The sequence below is a fragment of the Lissotriton helveticus genome, assembly GCF_964261635.1.
Source record: "Lissotriton helveticus chromosome 1_1 unlocalized genomic scaffold, aLisHel1.1 SUPER_1_unloc_1, whole genome shotgun sequence".
Taxonomy (NCBI): Eukaryota; Metazoa; Chordata; class Amphibia; order Caudata; family Salamandridae; genus Lissotriton; species Lissotriton helveticus.
In genome coordinates, this window is record NW_027611648.1 from 2,613,470 (window position 1) to 2,631,503 (window position 18,034).

Consider the following 18,034-nt stretch of genomic DNA (forward strand, 5'->3'; position numbering starts at 1 on the left):
GGCGGGGCTATTGTTGTGGGTTTGATGCGCGAAGGGAGACAAACCATGTGCATGCCCAGACAGGCGATATGCACGTGAATGGTGTCTCCTCTCTGCCTCACAGGCTCACACGCTCCTACAGCGCGCTGACACGCTCCTACCGAGCGCACACACTAGAAGGCAGACACATGTTTGTTTACCTGCTCGTCGACAACACTGTAGCTTTAAGGAGCTGCGCAGCAGGTGGTCTATCTCAGCCGTGAAAAAAAACAATCCAGAGTTCCCGAGAGGCGCTCACATTGTTTCCAGTGATGGCACCTTGACTGTTGTTACCGCTGCCAACTGAGCAAGTGGTGAGTCTGGTTGGCTCTGAGGCGGCGGACGACAGGTTTTGTTTTTTCCTTGGGGCAAAACACAGCACAGACCATCAATACTGCACCGAGGCCCATGAATCGGTCTTGAAAGAGGATCAGAGCCTGCCTGCGGGTGTGGCGCCAATACCAGTGCATCAGCATTGAAGCAAATATTTGAGTCTGATTAAATAACAAGGCAATAAAAGGAAATACTCAAATTGTTCTTGTTTGGTTTCTTCAAACACGCAGTTACAGATTTGTTCACAGACTCTTAAAATCGCAAATTCACCATAATGTGTCATAATGACGTTCCTACTGATGTCCTTCTTTTGTTTTTATGGGTAAGTGGCATGACTTGGTGGTCATTATGGATTGTGGAAACTTTTAGTAATGCAGTCAATAAAAGAAACTCTTGAAGAGTATGGCTGCATAGAAGGATTGTTTGATGTTTCAAGAAACGCAACGTTGTTACCTTATAATTAGCCAGTTCGAAGATGGCCGCTGCATTTCACCGCTTTCTGAGTCTTTAGGTCGCCGTGGAGACCGGCTGTCGCTGTGTGCAGTGGCCGTGAATCGATGACGTCGCCCTGTTTGGTGAAGATGGCGGAAGCCGAAGATGAGAGCAACAAACCGCTGGTGAAGAGGTAGTGAGTGTAAGAGGACGGGGGTAGGCTCCCTCCAAGGACCTATGAGTGGTGCTTTAAGAGGGCACAGGGAAAAAGCCAATAAGCGCTCTGTGCGCAGGGTGTAAGAGATTTGGTGAAGGGCAGAGTCTGCATGGACCCCACCCTATAAACTGTGCCCGGGGGGAGGGGGATTCATACCACCAGTCTGTCAAAATTGAAAGCTGCCTCTATAATTGTTAGTGAACCATATTTTTTTTTGCATTAGGTTTAGTTAAATACTTTGAGAGCGCACAGAAGCAAGTTTTTTTCCTTTCCTAAAAGGAGGATTTAAGTAGTAAATGTAATTATATAGCGCTTACTACCGGTGACGAGGCATTATGAGATCCCTTGTTAAGCACTAAACAAGATTGGCCTTTACGCAGGTATCCAGATCTGTCACTCGCCTACACCTTTTAGATGAGTATGTTTCATTCCCCCAAAAATCTCCACACCCCACCTGCACCAACATCTGCACGACCCTTCATGCAGCATGACCGATCCAGCTGTATGTGGCTTCTTCAGTGTTTAATACGTTTTATACAATTCAAATTAAAAGTACAATATGGTGCTTCAGGAAGGCGACTGAATTTAGGTTTATAACAAAGGGAGGTAGTACATAAGGGGAGTTCAAAAACTGTCCTCACTGTTGTCACACAGTATGTCTTCTTTTTTCTGTAAGCACTATTTTCTTTAATTAGTTTGTCCAACTGTGCAGGGATTATACGTTTTCTTGCAAGATTCAGAGCACCATGTTTGCTTTCACTTTCCAGGTAGCCCAGGACAATGGTGGCCGCTTCTTTGAAATGAAATAAGTCTAGCATTTTCAAGCGTTTCAGCTGTTGGTATTGTAAACTGATAAATGAAAGGCACGGTCATTTACAATGCCAATAGCTTAAACTCTCGCAGATGCACAACCTATTGCATTGCAAATGCTTGTTTTTTTATGTTATTTCCTTAAATACATTTTTGACATTGATGTATTCTTCTGTACTATAGATGTGTTGTCAGTCAGTCAGTCAGTAGAAGTACCTTTCTTTAGACCGCTTAAAAAGTCAATACCTTAAAAGGGCAATTCCTACCTCCCTCCCACAACTTACAAGTTTCTTATAAAAATACTCATAAAACTACAACGAGAAATACAGTCTCGAGATATAACTTAAAGCTAGTGTTACAGCCTAAACACAATTTACTTGAGCATGTTTCACTTTATTTCCATGCCAATTTCTATCTAATCATATTTGGTTCCAACAGGGTCCTTCTTACCGCCTTCATATATTTTGCCATAGCGATTGCTATATCAAAGTTTTGCATGTCAGTAAGTAGTTTAATTGCTAGCAGGCGCTCAGTTATACCATATTTTTTTTTAAATGGGTCGTAAAAACAGTTTCCCCTGTGGCACAAATTTTTGGCAGTCTAATAAAATGTGTAAATTGTGGCACTTGATACCTAATCCACAGCGACATTTACCGTCAGATTGTACCATTTCTGCTTTTCTGTTTCCATGAGATACCCAATGGTTGACTCCTATTCTCTATCTGAGTACTTCAGCTCTTAAGCCAGCGTTAGGTAGTTTATCCAAATAGGGATACCACATGTCATTCTCCCAGCTATTCATCATATAATGTACTGATACTTTCTTTCTCAGGTATATCATGTCATTTTGCCTGGATACTTCTCTTCCTGCTGTTCTAATCTCCCCATTTAAAGCTTCAACCGACAGTGTCCCCTTGTCAAATTTTACTTTTAGGTTTTTGCACATTGCGCACAATTTCATTCTAGTCACATTGGCCCAATTTAAGTCACTGTGCAAAATCTCCTCTTTACACCATTGTGACACTTTTGTAACTTCCTCAGATCCTAATCTTTTCCAAAATCTTAAAAGGGCCACTTGTACCTGTATGTTCCATGATGTCAATCCTAGCTCCAATCGGATTGCCTGGATCATCGAGGAGCCAGGTAGTGACATCAATGGTTTTATACATTTCCCTTCCCCAATGTCCCAATTATTTTTCCCACTCAAACACAAGACTTCGGCCCCATACTGCACTTGTGGGGGTATCATTGCCTTATAGGCTTTCAATAACGGTCTATGTGACATATCCCCGTAGATATGGCTAAATTTCCTTAGCCCACATCCTGATGTATGGGCTTTGGCGTTCTGGACTACCAGATGGATGTCCCATTTTAAAGACTTTTCGAACCAAATACCAAGGTATCTATATTCATTAACAATTTCTAATTTCATAGAACCCAGATACCAATTAAAATTCTGGATTTTCTTCCCATAACATAGAAATGTAGTTTTATCCGTATTTACAGTCAGGCGTTTAGCCAAGCAATATTCATTAAAGGCAGATAACTTCCTTTGCAATTCAATCTCCGTTTGGTTGAAGATTACCAAATCGTCGGCGTACAGCAAGCAGGAAAGATGTTTCCCATTCATCATAGGGCTGTCACTTCTATTCACATATTGCAAACAATAAGGGGGTTAATACACATCCCTACCTTAGTCCATTCTTAATCAATATTTTAGGTGTCAAGTCTCCGTCTGTATATTTGATGACTTGCGCCCAGTTATGTTTGTGTAGCTCCTGGATAATTTCCAAGAACCCCTCTGGGATATTGAATTTTCTTAAGGACTCCCAAAGGCATCTCCTATCCACTAGGTCAAATGCAGCGCGGAAGTCTACGAAGCAGCAGCATAGCTTCCCCTGCTTTTCCACAGACTTCCGCGTCACAGCCCACAGTGCAAAACAGTGATCGATCATAAAACCTCCTTGTTCCACTGGCACGATCGACCACTGTTCCACCCAGTATTTCAAATTGGCCAGAATTATTTTGGAAAATACCTTTTCCCCAATATCCAGTAAGTTAATAGGTCTGTAGTTTTTTTGGGGCTTTTCTGTCTCCCTTCTTGTGGATAGGTCTGATTACTGCTCCTCTCCACTTTTCAGGGATCTGACTCCATTATTGCCAAAAACATACAGGAAAAAATTCCCCCCACCAATCTTGCTGGAATTTTATGATAATTGCTGGTAGATTATCAGGTCCTGCGGCACGGGTTAGGTTTAAGTTTCTTATGATTGTATTTACCTTTTCTGTTGTAAATAGAGGTTTTAGATCTACCACAGCCTCACTCCAGGAACGGATATACCCACCCGCCAGATATTATACCCATGCTGCTTCCTCTACTACACAGGGCATAGCCCCGTTAGCCTGTCCTGATGTTTCCTTTATCAAATTCCAGAACTTTTAGGTTCAATAATTTCCAGCAAGTTTACCCAGCATTTCTCTTTGAATGCCCTCTTCAAATTTCTAACTAACGTTTTATACTCTTTCCTCACATTACTTAGATTTTTGTGCCTTATTGGATCATGTTTTTTCCTCAGACTTCTTTCTTCTCTTCTTATTTCTCTTTTCTTAGTTAAACACTCCCTGTTAAACCAGCTAGGCTGTTTGCCTTGCATTGATTGTTTAGCAATGGTGCATGGTTCCTTACTTTTTAGTTCTACTGCGCCATTTCTTTTATCTTTTCATCGAACCAAGACACTTTCTTAGTCCTGGCATCTTCCAAACCCACTTCCTGTAAAAATCCAGCTAGCTTTTCAATATATTGCTCTGTTAGTCTTGTTGTCCGATGTTTAGGGTACTCTGCTTGTTGAGGGAGAACTAATTCTCTAGAGCTTGGGGGTCCCCTTGCTAATACAAAAGGCAGAATATTGTGGTCACTACCATCACAAGGAGTTATCCGAAACCCCTTAATAAGTTCAAAATTCCACACATGAATGAATACATAATCAATCGGGCAAAGTTGGGAACCTATCTTAAAGGTCTGCTTTGCCGGCCAGTCTGTTTCCCATCTGCCGTTTAGGCAAAACAATCCTTTTAGTCCCAAATATGTGCCCAACTTCACATCTTGTTTAGAAATAGTACAATTTGGAAACATTGCTGGGGATATATTATTTGAGCTCAAGAGGTCTTTAAACCACCGGTCATCTCTCAAGGGGTTCAGTTCATGGTTAAAGTCACCCATTACAATTATTGTATAATTTTCAAATTTCTCACACAATGTCTAGATCATTTTCAAAACGTCTCATTTCTACCTCATATTCTTCGTTTGTTCCCCACTGAATATAGACATTTACAATTATCGTGTGATTATACAACCCTTCAGAGCCCAGCAGGGATACATCACTGACCAGTAACCATTTACATGTCGTATATACAATCATGACCCTTTTCGCTATCTTAGTCGAGGCAAGAGTCATAATGCCCCCAGCCGGGCGACCAAATCTTTTCCTTCTTGCAGGCTTATGTAGTTGGATAAAACCTTCAAAGACGGGGGTATTGTCGCATAGCCAGGTTTCCTGCAAACCTATTATCTCAACACCTCAGGCTAGGGTTTTTATACTTTCTATTTTTATCTCCCCTCCAAGCCCATTTACATTCCAGGATCACCCGCGTAGCTAGGGGGGGCGAGGGGGGCGGACCGCCCCAGGCGGGACTGTTTTGGAGGCGGCAAGGCGGCGCGGCACTTGTGGCACGTTGCACGCACGTTGGTGTGCTGCGCGCGCGAGTCAGGCAGTCTCTCCTGGGCAATGACAACCTCCAGCGTGCACAGACACGGGCTAATGCGGGGACGAGCCACAGGTGAGGTTCTAGAGTCATGCAGCAGCTGAGCTCAGCTGCCGCCTGCAGTGTGCATCGCCGGCCGCGCAAGAGGCATGATTGTGACAGGCGGCCCGGGTGCGCAAAACTCTTCTGCAGCCGCCGGCTCACAGTGAGAGTCTGGCTGGCGAGCGGCACGGGGGCCCGGGACGAGTCTGAGTCACAGTGGCCAGGCAGCCTGAGAACAGGCTGCAGCAGAGTGCACCATCGATGGGCAGCAGTGCAGTCACGCAGGGACGGTCCCGGCCGCTGCACTGGCTCTGTGAACTCTGCCCCCTGCACAGCCGCCTCTTCGCCCTCCTTTCACCTCTCCTCCTGCCACTGAAGGTCGCGCTCCCTCTCCAACTCACAGGAACTGACAGCTGGGAGATACACTCGACCCCGAGAACTGCCATTGGGTTTTCATATTATAACACCTCCGAGTGAAGTCAGCGCTACATACACCTGCAAAAAATATTGCTTTTAATATTCAAAGATTAAACAGCATTTTTACAGGCTAAAGGCTCATGTTATACCCGCCCAATAAAGCCATTATAAATTCTGCTCTTTAAGTTTTCCTAAAGTTTAACGTGAAACTCTCAGGAAATCTATTTTTCCGAATTGGCTTTTCTAAGTCTACTTCTTTGGTTACTCCTTTCTTTCTTTCATGTGGGTGAAAAATGCTGTGATGCATACTGAAACGGTGCATAATTGTCATAAGGGACATATCAAGGTATTTACATTTTTTTACTTCTTTTTATTAAACAATGTCAGCAGTGCAAAACTGTTACATAGGCATGCCCTGAGGTACGTGTTCCCTCGATGATTCACACAATCTGCGATCCACAAATATGGTATTACTGTCAATTAGTCCGGATATACACTAGGGCCGAGTTTGGCAAATTGAAAGACAGTGAAGTACCGGGGGTGGTGGCCGAGCCCTCTCAATCTTTTCTCCTGAGGCTTGCATGCACCACCATGCTTAATTGTGTCTCAATGTTAATTGCTTAGACTTGCAATGCAACGTAGCTTCAGCCTCAGGTTGTTAATGAATAACGGGCGGCGCCGCACACCCTGCTATTATCAGCGAATTAATTTTTTATCAAATTGCTCAATGTGTCTTTTTGAGATAAATTACAGTCTGCAGAGGGTTTGTGACCTCTAAGCTATGCGTGTACCCTTCCATTTCCAGTACTTTGCTGCCGTTTTAAAATCTTCTTACAGTTCTCTTTGCGCAAATGGGTGTAATTTCTGATATTTATGTTTCCGATGTTTTTATTGCTTGATTTTCCTTGCGAAAAAAGTGTCACTCATAGTTGTTGAAATGTCACTCATAATTACGCTGACATTATAAAAATGTCACACTTAGCAATCTGAAACCTTGGCAGCTATGCTTCCTTTATGTCCGGCCTGCTATTGTTACCTGTACTTCCGGTGCCAGCTGCGCCACTCCACGTACGCAAACCATGAGCTGAACATTGCAGGCATTGCTCTGCAACAGCAGAAATGTAGACATGGCCGCCGGTTGTACAGTGGGGTGTCGGAGAACATTCCATAAAGTATAGAACCCTGCGAATGCTGGTAATTTCTAAGTTTTTATTTCTTTATTTGAAATTTTATATCACACACAGACGACGTTAAAGTACTCTACAGTTATTTTTTTTTTTTAAATGTGAGAAATGATTCCAAATAATAAACATACATATTTACAAAGAAATGTTCAGGATGATGTCAGAGCATTTTGCAATTTGTAGATACATTTTCTGAGACTTGCATCTAAGTCATACAAATCCATGTTAGCAAAGATGTGTTGTCTTATAGTGAACATTAAGTCGTCAGTTTGTTCTTCACGCTACAATATTTGATTTAAGAATTGCACTGCATATGTGGCGGTGCAGGTACTGGAGAGAGCTGCAATTAAATGTCACAAACGTAAGTGTTAGTATGGTGGCAGTCTGTGTGTTCTCCTTTGTACTGCCGGTCACCGGTGTATTTAACTGTGTAGCCTTGGACCGTGTCACGTATGTGCATGTAACTTGCATGATCGAGGTAACTATTAGCGGTGATACTTCGTGACACTCGGTCCTTTTTCCCCAGCCCCCTGCCCAGGGGCGGCAATCTGAGGGATAGCCCCGGGCGCCACAAGCTCTAGCTACGCCCCTGTCCAGGATAACAGGTTCATGCTATGCGACACCCCTCCTCCCTAATCAACATTGCTGAGATGTGTTGGTTTCATTGAATATACATTCCTTCCTAAAATAAATCTTAAGTGAATAATCACTCGCATTTTGTAAGCTCTTTGTGATTTTCTTATTTCCCTGAATAATATCTACCAGGGGCCCGAGGTCAGTTCTTAAGTAAAACCTCTTTCCTCATAAGAATGGTTTGAACTATTATATGCCACACACACAAGCCAACATTTCTTTCTTTATTACTGAATATCTTCCCTCCATATCTCTCATTCTTCTTGAAGCAAAACCAGGGGTGATTTCTTTTCCTCCATCTGCTTGTGACCACACAGCACCCGTACCATAGGCACTGGCAACACCTGTTAGTACTGTTTCACAACCTTCATCGCACGATTGAAGGGCTCGGGCTTCCACTAGGCATCTCTTAATTAGTTCAAAATTCTCCTGACATGTTGATGTCCATACAAATTCAGTTCCCTTTTTTAGCAATACCCTAAAGAATTCCATAAGCTCTGAAAAATTCTTAATGTATTTGAAGTAAAACACGCATGGTCCAATAAATGAACGTCACATATCTTTGTCAGTAGGATGAGGTGCACAGACAATGCCATCAACAGAACTGGACAGCACATGCCCAGATATGTGATCTTATTCACACAAAATGTGCATTTGTCCTCTTTAAGTGACCCCAATTGCAAAACAGATAAGCACGTTCCACAGCTCTGTCACATGTCTCAGTTGTATCTGTATGAATTAGAAGATCATCCTGAAAAACATTTACATTATTTATTTCAACAAACATCCGACACATAACCTTCTGAAAAACACAGGCCAGTCCAAATGGCATGCAGCAGAAGTGAAATATTCCATAAGGTATGACGAAAGAAGTGAGATGACAGGATTGTTCTCCAAGACCCCTTGATGGTAACCTGCACTAAGATATAATTTTGTAAACCATTTGGACTGACTAACAGCCATGATAAGATCTTCAATACATGGTGAAGGATAATTTTCAATCCAGATGGATTTTTTTTTAATAATACATTTTATTGGTTGTGTAAGCAACAACATAGAACAGTGCATCACTCTGACATACAATACAACTAGAAACTAGCGCCTGTGAGTGGTCTGCTGAGTAGAGCTCCGTGTAGTATTCCGAAATGTTTGTGAAAATGTGACCTTCAGTATCTCGAATTCCTCGAACTATCTGGTTGGCAAGGGGGTGGGAAGCAAGCCAGTGAAGCAGCTTGCCATTCTTGTCCCCTCAGCCGTAAACCCGGGTAGTCGAGGACCTCCATAACATTTTAGCAGATTCAAGGGATATGTGCTTAATGTCTTCCCTTAACAAGTGGAGCTGTCTGCCTTTCGCCTCTCCATCTTCCCTAGCCGAGGCATACTGCTCCATACGGGTCTGGGTTGGCGGAGGCTTTGCCCCTCTGTCTTTTCCCATGGCTGCACGGTGTCAGGGGGGGAGGTATGAATCTAGAGAGTGTATCCTTGTTCAAACTCCCTGATCCTTGAATGCCCTTGGTAGTGTAGATGGCCTTGCCGCTCGTGTCAATACTGTGCCCCCTTGGAGACCTCTATCAGAAGATTCATCAAGGTGGGGTTCACAGGGACTAGGTCTGTACACTGGAGATGTCTCAATGAGGCGGTTGAGTCTTTTGGATCTTGCTCAAAAGTTGTGTTGGACTGGCGAGAATGTCTTGTACCTCTGTCAAACCGTGATTGTGCCGATCTGGCTCGAGTAGTGATGCTACAAGAGCTAAGGCAAGGTGGGCCCGACCTTCAAAGCGGTATCCTCTTGGACCAAACGGGCCACTCACGTTTATTGATTTTAGTAATGTTACTTATTAACTAAAATTTCTTGCTTTTACATTTTCTCTTTTAATTCTACTTGTGGAGATTGTTTTAATGTATTTTTTGTAATGGTTTTAATTAACCTAAACAATAAAAAGTTACTCCCCTTACTACTTCCTCTCCGGAGGGCATCCGGAGCATCCCCACAATTTTCCAGGCCCCAGACATGGATAGTAGTTGCTGTTAGCCCGATTCTTGGATCACCGCTGCATATAGCGGGATATCCATCCACCGTATGGTATACAGTGACTGCGCCTCGGCTGTATACACCCAGTGGTGGGACTGTAAAAGGCCAGTCTCCACCCCTCTAGGTCGCTGGCTTATTGTAGCAGGGCTCCTGGATCTTTGAGCCAGCAGCTTCTGTCCGCACCCCTCTGGTAGAACTTCCACTGAGGTGGCAGACCCGGGCTTCAGGCCCAGAGAGCTAAGATGGGCCCGGACACCTCCCTGCGCAGTGGACACCTTTTCAGATCATCAGTCAAGCGTGTTGATCTCCATAACCCTGGGGAGTGGAATGTGTGGGAGAAGCGGCTCCAGTCCAATGGGTGTCAGGCAGACATCGCACTTCATGCGCTCAGAGGAGGGGGAAGGGACCCCGGCTCATTGCTGCAATCATTACCCGGTCTCATGATCCCTCAAGCTCAGAATGCCCATCCACTCAGTGGTTCGTACCTTGGCTAGGTCCGGGGTCCTGAAGAACTCATTCATTCCACAGAGGATGCTTCTTCCCTGATACTATCTGTGTCCTGCTGGGTCTGTGGAGGATGAGGGGGAGGGCGCACGCCTGTGTCGAGCTTCAGTCAATGAGGAGCTTAAGGCCTCTAGGATCCTTTTTGTGGAACGAGTTTTGACACCCATGGGTCTCAGGCTCCGACCCGGGGCTCGTGTCTTCGGTGTCAGCCTTTCTGCCTCTCCAAACCTACACGAGTACACTATCCCACCAATCACGTGCCAAATGTTATTATCACCATCCCATACTGGATCGGGAGGCAGCTGGGTCCGCCAGCCGACGGTGCTCAGTTGGACTCCTCTACTCTTTGTGGATGGGGCGTATGGCCATCCCAGCCTTGGATCAGGGGCCCCCCAAGCAGCCCATGTCAGTCCACCCATCCCCTGGGGCCTTCTCCTCAGAAGAGTGGGCAAACCAGGAGTGGATGCATCCGATCGCAGATCGCACAGCGGTATCGCAGCCTTTCCCCGGACCACGAGGAAGCCGGGTCCGCTTGGAGGCAGAACTCAGCAGGCGCCCGATCGCCCATGAGCAATGTTCTTGGTCGGGGTCCCTCGCCTCACCTCTGCCGGTCGCCCTTCAGAGACATCCTGACGGCCATCCTTCAGAGCGTCCTGCCGAACGCAGGCCGTGTGTCTCCACCGCCTCCTCCAACAACAAGGGACAGATCGAAGCAGGAGGGCTGCCACCGCACCACTGGGCGGTCTAGTCGTCCCCCACCGGCATCACACCCCACATCAGGGATATCTTCTGCCAGGTCAGTACCCCTCATTCACCAGTCGCCATCTTTTCCGACCAGAGCGAAGGCTCGCAGCACTTCGTGTCATCCAGAGTGCCCATGGGGACATAGGCACCAGCAGCAGTGGGCGACTGGACCATAGGGCCTCCACGACTCCTGCTAGTCACTTTGAGTGGAGGCCTACTGTGCCTCGCTATCCGCTAGCCCCTCAGACTCGGGCTATGCCGTTGCCATTTTGCTGCAGTTCAGATCTCAATGTGGATCAGCACTGGCGGCGTCTGTAGTCTTTCCCGGTATCTTTCAGGACCAAGCACACAGTACACCTGGGCACCCCCTCATCTGGGGTGTTGTGACGAGGTGGACTTCACTGGGGGAGTAGTAGGATGTGAGCGGATGATATAGGGGTCCAGAGCATTCTTGGAGTGCGACAGCCATCTTGAAGCTCAAAACCACGTCCCCCCAGATGGAATTATTAAGGAACCTAAGAACTACACACAGACGCAAGTCATCAGATTTTTTCTTTGCCAAAACAATCAGTAAAAGCCAAAGAATGGCATCAACAGGTTCAATAACCCCATCATCTTGCATTTCTTTAAGAGGTTTTGTTAATTAACATCATGCACCATGTGATACATTACAAAGTTTATGTTTTACAGGAAAAACACCTTCCTTAATACTATGCATAACATTTTTTTTGACCACCTTATTCTTTTTAAACATCTGTAAACCTTTCTGTCCATACATGGTTAAAAACAGACCCAACTAGAGAAACTGGATATTTCTGACCAGGCCTAATGACCATGCCAAAATCCGCTTGATGCCACCAGCCTAGAACATTAACACCTTTGTGTGCTACATACTCCTTTCCTTTGATAGTTTTGCTCTCAAAAGAAATGACAGTCCAGAAATAACTCACCAAATCAATTATACGTCCTTCAAAAGCAGTAGTCTGACATCTGGTAATAAGCCTTTAATGGACCAACATTCCATATACTTTTTAATGGAAATCATAGTGATTCTTGCACCCAAATCTATAAGCAGAGGCATATCAATAACATCTAGTTTTACTACAACTAGAGGGTCGCTATATTTACTTTCGTTAGATACACTATTAATTTTCATACATTCCTCAGATAGATCCAGTTCCTCTACTTTTCTGTCCAAGTTATCTGCATCAATGCAAGACCTTTTTTCTTGGACACTTCTTACAGGTATGTGTTTACCACCCTTGCAGACTTAGCCAAAATGACGCACCTTTTTAAATTGTCAGCCTTCTTGTGCAATTGCTGGACAATTTTGAAAATTTGACATATGGGTGTTAGAACCACACCGATAATATATTTGTTTAGTTGTTACATGTCTTTAATTTCTACCCTTAGTTATCAGGAGTAAGAGAATTATTTTATGTTTTCCCATTCAGCGTTGATCTTTGTTACTGACATATGTGACGCTTCCAATTCCAATTGCTTTTCATCCTGCTGAGAACATTCTATGCTATGAGACCATTGATGCGGCAAAAGATGTAAAAACCTTTGAATTGACAAAAGGACGCTAATCTTTTAAGAGCAGTAACATAAGAATCAATGGACTCATCCAGGCTTTGAATACGAGTAAAAAATGGTGTCTAGGAACTGCCAGGGCCACCTTTCCCTTAAATTATGTAACAAGTTGTTTCACAGTAATATGAAGGTCATCAAGTTCTTCATCATCTGTACAAGTGAATTCTGTTAAATGATCAAACACATTTTTCCCTTCAACACCCTGATAATAAAAGAGTACATTTTGTTTTAGATCAACTCTATATTTCAAACCATCTATAGCACCTTAGTGTAGACTTTAGGAAAAGCCTTAAGACATGGGTCTTTCAGCTGTGAATCCTTAGCAGTGGATTGGTTGTGTTCTATGTTACGTGACATTTTGGTGTTTTAGCGCCGGGACACTCCAGGGAGTAGCCGCACGCTCTATAAATACACGTTAACATAACATAACATACAAGGGAGAAAGTTGTTATTATTGCCAATCAATTCTACAGCAATTTCTCTGGACAATATTAACCACAGACAACTGCGTAAGGTTAGTTTATTACAAAGCCAAAAACAACTGGACATAAATACCCCTCAAGATGAGAATGTAGAAATACTTTGGAACCAGCATAAAGGCAAACCTTTGCATCCAATTCAAATCAAATAAATGTTTATTGTTTTAGTTAATTAAAACCGTAACAATTTGAATCCTATGTAAAAAAGGTTCGACAATAAAGTTATTGGGCCCGATTCACAGAACTAACTCAAGACAAAATCCTTAACTTACTACCATTTTGGTATTCACAGAAGGCACTTACTCATTTCGATATTCACAGAAGTTAGGAGTCCTAACTTTAGGATTCCTAAATGCCTTCTGTGAATACTGAATGTCTTAAAGTTAGGATTTTTCTCAGTTTAGGAATAGTAAAGTTAGGACTCCTAACTTTAGGACTCCTAAACTGAGAAAAATCCTAACTTTAAGACTTTCGGTATTCACAGAAGGCATTTTGGAGTCCTAAAGTTAGGAGTCCTAACTTTACTACTCTTAAACTGTCCGGGGCCACTACCTCTGTGCAGCTCAAGTCATGAACCCTGTTTGATTCAATATTTTATGGCCTCTGAGATGATGGCCTTAGGGTTGTCAACTACATGTGTCTGTGGCCCTGCGCTGTCTGCTGCCTCCGGCCTCAACTGCGGTCCACCAGGGCTCACACATCAAATTGAGTCCTGACTGGCATGGATGTTGCATCACCGCAGGAGGCACATGCCACCTTCGCCAGGACCACCTCCAACTGCCAACTGCCAGATTTGAAACAGTCGTATAGACAGAGTTGCTCACACCTGTTGTGGATGCCATCACCTGCCTGATACCCTGCTCAGCACTCCAGGTACCACTGACTCAGTGCACCGCAGCCCCTGGGCCGTTACTGATTGAGTTTTGTGCTGTAGAGAGGTTACGCAGCAACGTCACCTCAGGCAGTGTGGGGTGATGATGAGGAAGATGATGCAGGTGTAACACACCCCACTGCAGCTGCATCAGGTATATCCTGAAGGGACACCATCCTAGACAATTTGTACACATGAGCGCGCTCAGCTCTATTGCCACAACCTCTGTGCATTAAAAAATGCAACGAAATGTACTTGCTCCGGCTACCTCCAGTTGTCTCTGTTATGCTGGTGTTTTCAGTTTCCGTTTTCATGGTGTTCACTGTTCAAGCTGTTGCCAGCACCTACCACTTTTCAATTTTTTTTCAATTTCAATTAGCTTTATTCGAAAAGTAAAAAACGTTTCATAAAAGCATGTACAGTACAGAGCACGAAAATAAAACAATTACATTAATAGGTTTCATTTTATGAAAATTGACATGTGTTAAACAAAGATTAAATCAATAAAATAAATCAACTAAACATTAAGAACAGGAGAGTAAGATAAATTTAATTAAAAGTGGGAGTAAATCGGCCACTCAAGACATGACCAGTTCTGGCCCTCCAGATGTTGTTATGTTCTTTTTGGGAATACGGCAAAGGATGGGAAGTTCTGGGATAGAAATCAGTTAAACTCCAAGTGGATATAGGTCCATCTCCTAACTGATGATGTCGAGAATGGAGGTATGAGACGACATGCCTGTTCCTGAATTTGACAAGTACCAGATCACTCGCAATATTTTTCGGGAGATGTCCTAACCAGCCCACCCTTCTTACGCTAAGTATGGTGCCATCAATGTTGGGTGGGAGAGATCTGTTTTTGGTTAGCCAAAATACTACCTTATTTCTTAGCTCTTGATTGTGTTCGTATTTCCCCAGTGGGAGTTCTGGTGCACCTGAGATGACGCACACGAAAGGAGCGGCCTCCGGTGGTAAGTTTAGGTGTTTGGTTTTTTGGAGCGCATTGTCAAAGTTGACCTCTATTCCCTTGTGGGGTGACATTTTTTCGTTTGGCCCTTTTCTAGGCTGGAAACTCTGTGAAGATGAAACTGCCTTAGAGATGTTTGAGTTTTTACTATATGGGGTTACTGGTTGTTTGTGAGTGATCCTGCTTTGAATGGTGGGGTAGGATATTTGTGTGGGACCTGGGTGTGGTGGACGAGAGGTACATGGTGGCTGATTGGGTCCTGCCTTGGTTCTTAAAAGTAATGGATTTGCCTTGATTGCTTCCTCAACCCCTGACAGTCTATCCCCCAAGCTGGTCATTTTGTCAATTAGCGGAGCAATTATGGATTTTATCAAAATTTCAAACGAGGCCAGTAAGGTGGCATTGGTAGATTCTTTAGATTTTACAAAACTAGGAGTATTAGGAAGTGGAGAATTTGTGGATTTTTTGGTCTGTCTCCCCAAGTTTCGAGCCCCATCCTTCTTCTTTCTGGCGGGGGAGACCTGGTTGGAGGGGACCTGAGTAGCAGCAGCGCTGTATGTATTTTCCTTTGAGCGTGTTACATGTGGGGTAGCCTGTGGGGTTTGGATAGATTGAGATGGTATTCTAGTCCTAGGGCTAATTATTGGTATAGGGGAAATAGGAGCTCTAGATTGAGAACTTTCTAATGACACAGGTGCATATGAGGATCTGCACATGTTATTTAGCTCCTCCAGTAATGAAAATGCTTGGGTCGTAGCGGGAGTCTGTGGAGACAAACAGACACTCGGAGAACTATCCATAACCACCGAGCTCTCAATCCTCTCTAGTTCACGGGCAATAGGGAGAACAGAGCTCTTAATGTAATAATCCATTGTTCCCCTAAGTGAATTACTCTGAGTGTCTAGATTTCTAGTAGCCCCCTTGCAGTTCATAGCGAACCAGCTTTTTATTGTGGACACTGAAGCAATATCACCTCCCCCAGGGGTAGTTCATCAAATCCGCTACCAAAGCAGCTTGAAGAGATCTGTAAGGGGGTTAAAAAAGTCAATAGGCAAAAAAAAAAAAAAAAATGTTATACCTTAGGTCCATTAGGTCCGTTCCCCTCCGGTTAGGATTCAATTTCAAGGGGGGATGGCCAGGCCCGGCCTCCTCATGCCTCTGATGGCCGCAGATGGCCCCGCCCTTGTCCCGGGCTTCTCCCGGCTGCTCCCGCGCGCGACTCGCGGGGCGAGAGGCATTCCACTGATTTGAAGCGCCTCCGGGCGCGTGTGCGGTCTCACAGGGTCCCCGGGGCAGCTGGGAACTGTAGTCCTCCTCCCGGCGTGTTCCCCGCTTGACTTGTGCCGTTCCCCTCACGGCGGTCCTGTGTGGCAAAGTGAAGGTCGTTGCCCTCACGGCGTGGTGACAGGCGAGTTCGTGGTCGCGACCACCAGATCTGAAGTCGGCCACGTGTTAAAAGGAGAGATAAGAGCAAGGCACCCCGTGCCTCAAATGGGAACGAAAGTGGTGGATGGGTACGTCCAAAACTTTCCGAGGTGATCTAAAGCAGAAGAAAAAGGGGGGAGCACACAAAATCCGTGCGTCCAAGTAGCGTGCTCCGGCTACCTCCAGTTGTCTCTGGTATGCTGATGTTTTCAGTTTCCGTTTTCATGGTGTTCACTGTTCAAGCTGTTGCCAGCACCTACCACTCTGCGCGGGCTGGCTTATAATCGCCCCACACACATCCAGCACAGGAGTCACTGTACGTGTGGCCCTGCCATTAAAGGGGCCAGGCGCACGCGCCCGTAACCTGTTCCACATACTATCTGCGTGTGTCCATGTGGTCATGATGCATGCATGAGGGCCCTCGGCCCTATGACATTACTTTGTGCTGTGTTCAGCGGACGCAGACATGTCACTGCAGGCAGCGGGTTAGCGCTTGGACATGTAGCTTTGTCGTCACCCACTCAATACGTAAGAGGAGTGGACTGGGCCGTCGCACGCAGGGCCAACCTGGGTGTGTGAATGATAATTGTGTGCCTCTGGGCATGGTTCTGAACTGGAAATGTGCATATGTATGTGCCTCTGTAGCAGTGTGGGTCTCCATTGTGGGATGTAGGTGGTTCCTGAAGGATATTAGATACCCACGTGTGGGATCTAGTTTGTCTTCCATGGGTTGGGACCCCACCCGCACCTGTTCGGCCACCTCCTTTTGGCATTCTGATACCTGGCATTGGAATGGCATGTGTGGCTCGGTGAAGTGTTGCGAGCCAGCCATGCTTGCGGGCGCTTCCTGCTCTGTGGTCTGTGCAGGGGCTGGGTTCTCCTCTATGTAGCTTGTCTGCCCTGGTGGTGGGTTGCCTGGGATGTCCATGAGCTGTTGTAGGGCATTGGTATTGAAGGTATGGTGGTCTGCTCCGGCATCACTGATGAGTTGTCTGGTCTGCTCTGCTGGAGGTGTTGTTTGTCCCTCTGCAATGTGAAGGGGAGATGCATTTTGACATTGTGTTGACATGTATGTTGGCGCATTGTTCTTATTTACATGCAGACTGTATGGCAATGTACATTGTGACTGTTTGGGAGGTGCTGGATTTTGATGGTCGACAGTGGACATTTGGACTACATGATGGATGTGAGGTTGTATGCGTACATTTCCATCTCATAGTTTCCTGCTCTGTTAGATGGACTTGGCCTGTTTCTGCGCATGTACAGAGCCAGTTGTGTCCTCTGTTCTGCTGTGTCGGGGTTGCGCATTGTGCCACATTGTCGTCAATGTGGATGTTCTGTTATTGTGTGTGTGTGCTGCAGTGGGCCACAGGGATCAGGGACATGATCCAGGGTCATTGTGGGTGTGCAGTGTGCTACACATCATTGTGCATGTGTGCCATTGGGCCGATCTTCCCCCGTCCCCGGTCGTTACTTGCTCTGTTGATGTTGTGTCAGGTCCTCTCGAACTGTCTCCGTACTCCCAGCTCCTTGCACCATCTCCACACTGATGACTGTGGCCTCAGTTTCAT

The 18,034-nt window shown here is 45.1% G+C and overlaps 1 protein-coding gene across 1 annotated transcript in view; it reads right to left on the minus strand.

Moving 5' to 3' along the window:
• The window catches only part of LOC144805422 (uncharacterized), a 196,517-nt gene that overhangs the window by 162,917 nt on the left and 15,566 nt on the right, over nucleotides 1-18,034 (minus strand). The window contains exon 2 of the mRNA XM_078671981.1: nucleotides 1,642-1,849. Coding sequence (XP_078528107.1) covers nucleotides 1,642-1,849 — 208 coding nt within the window. The remainder of the gene's footprint in view (nucleotides 1-1,641; nucleotides 1,850-18,034) is intronic.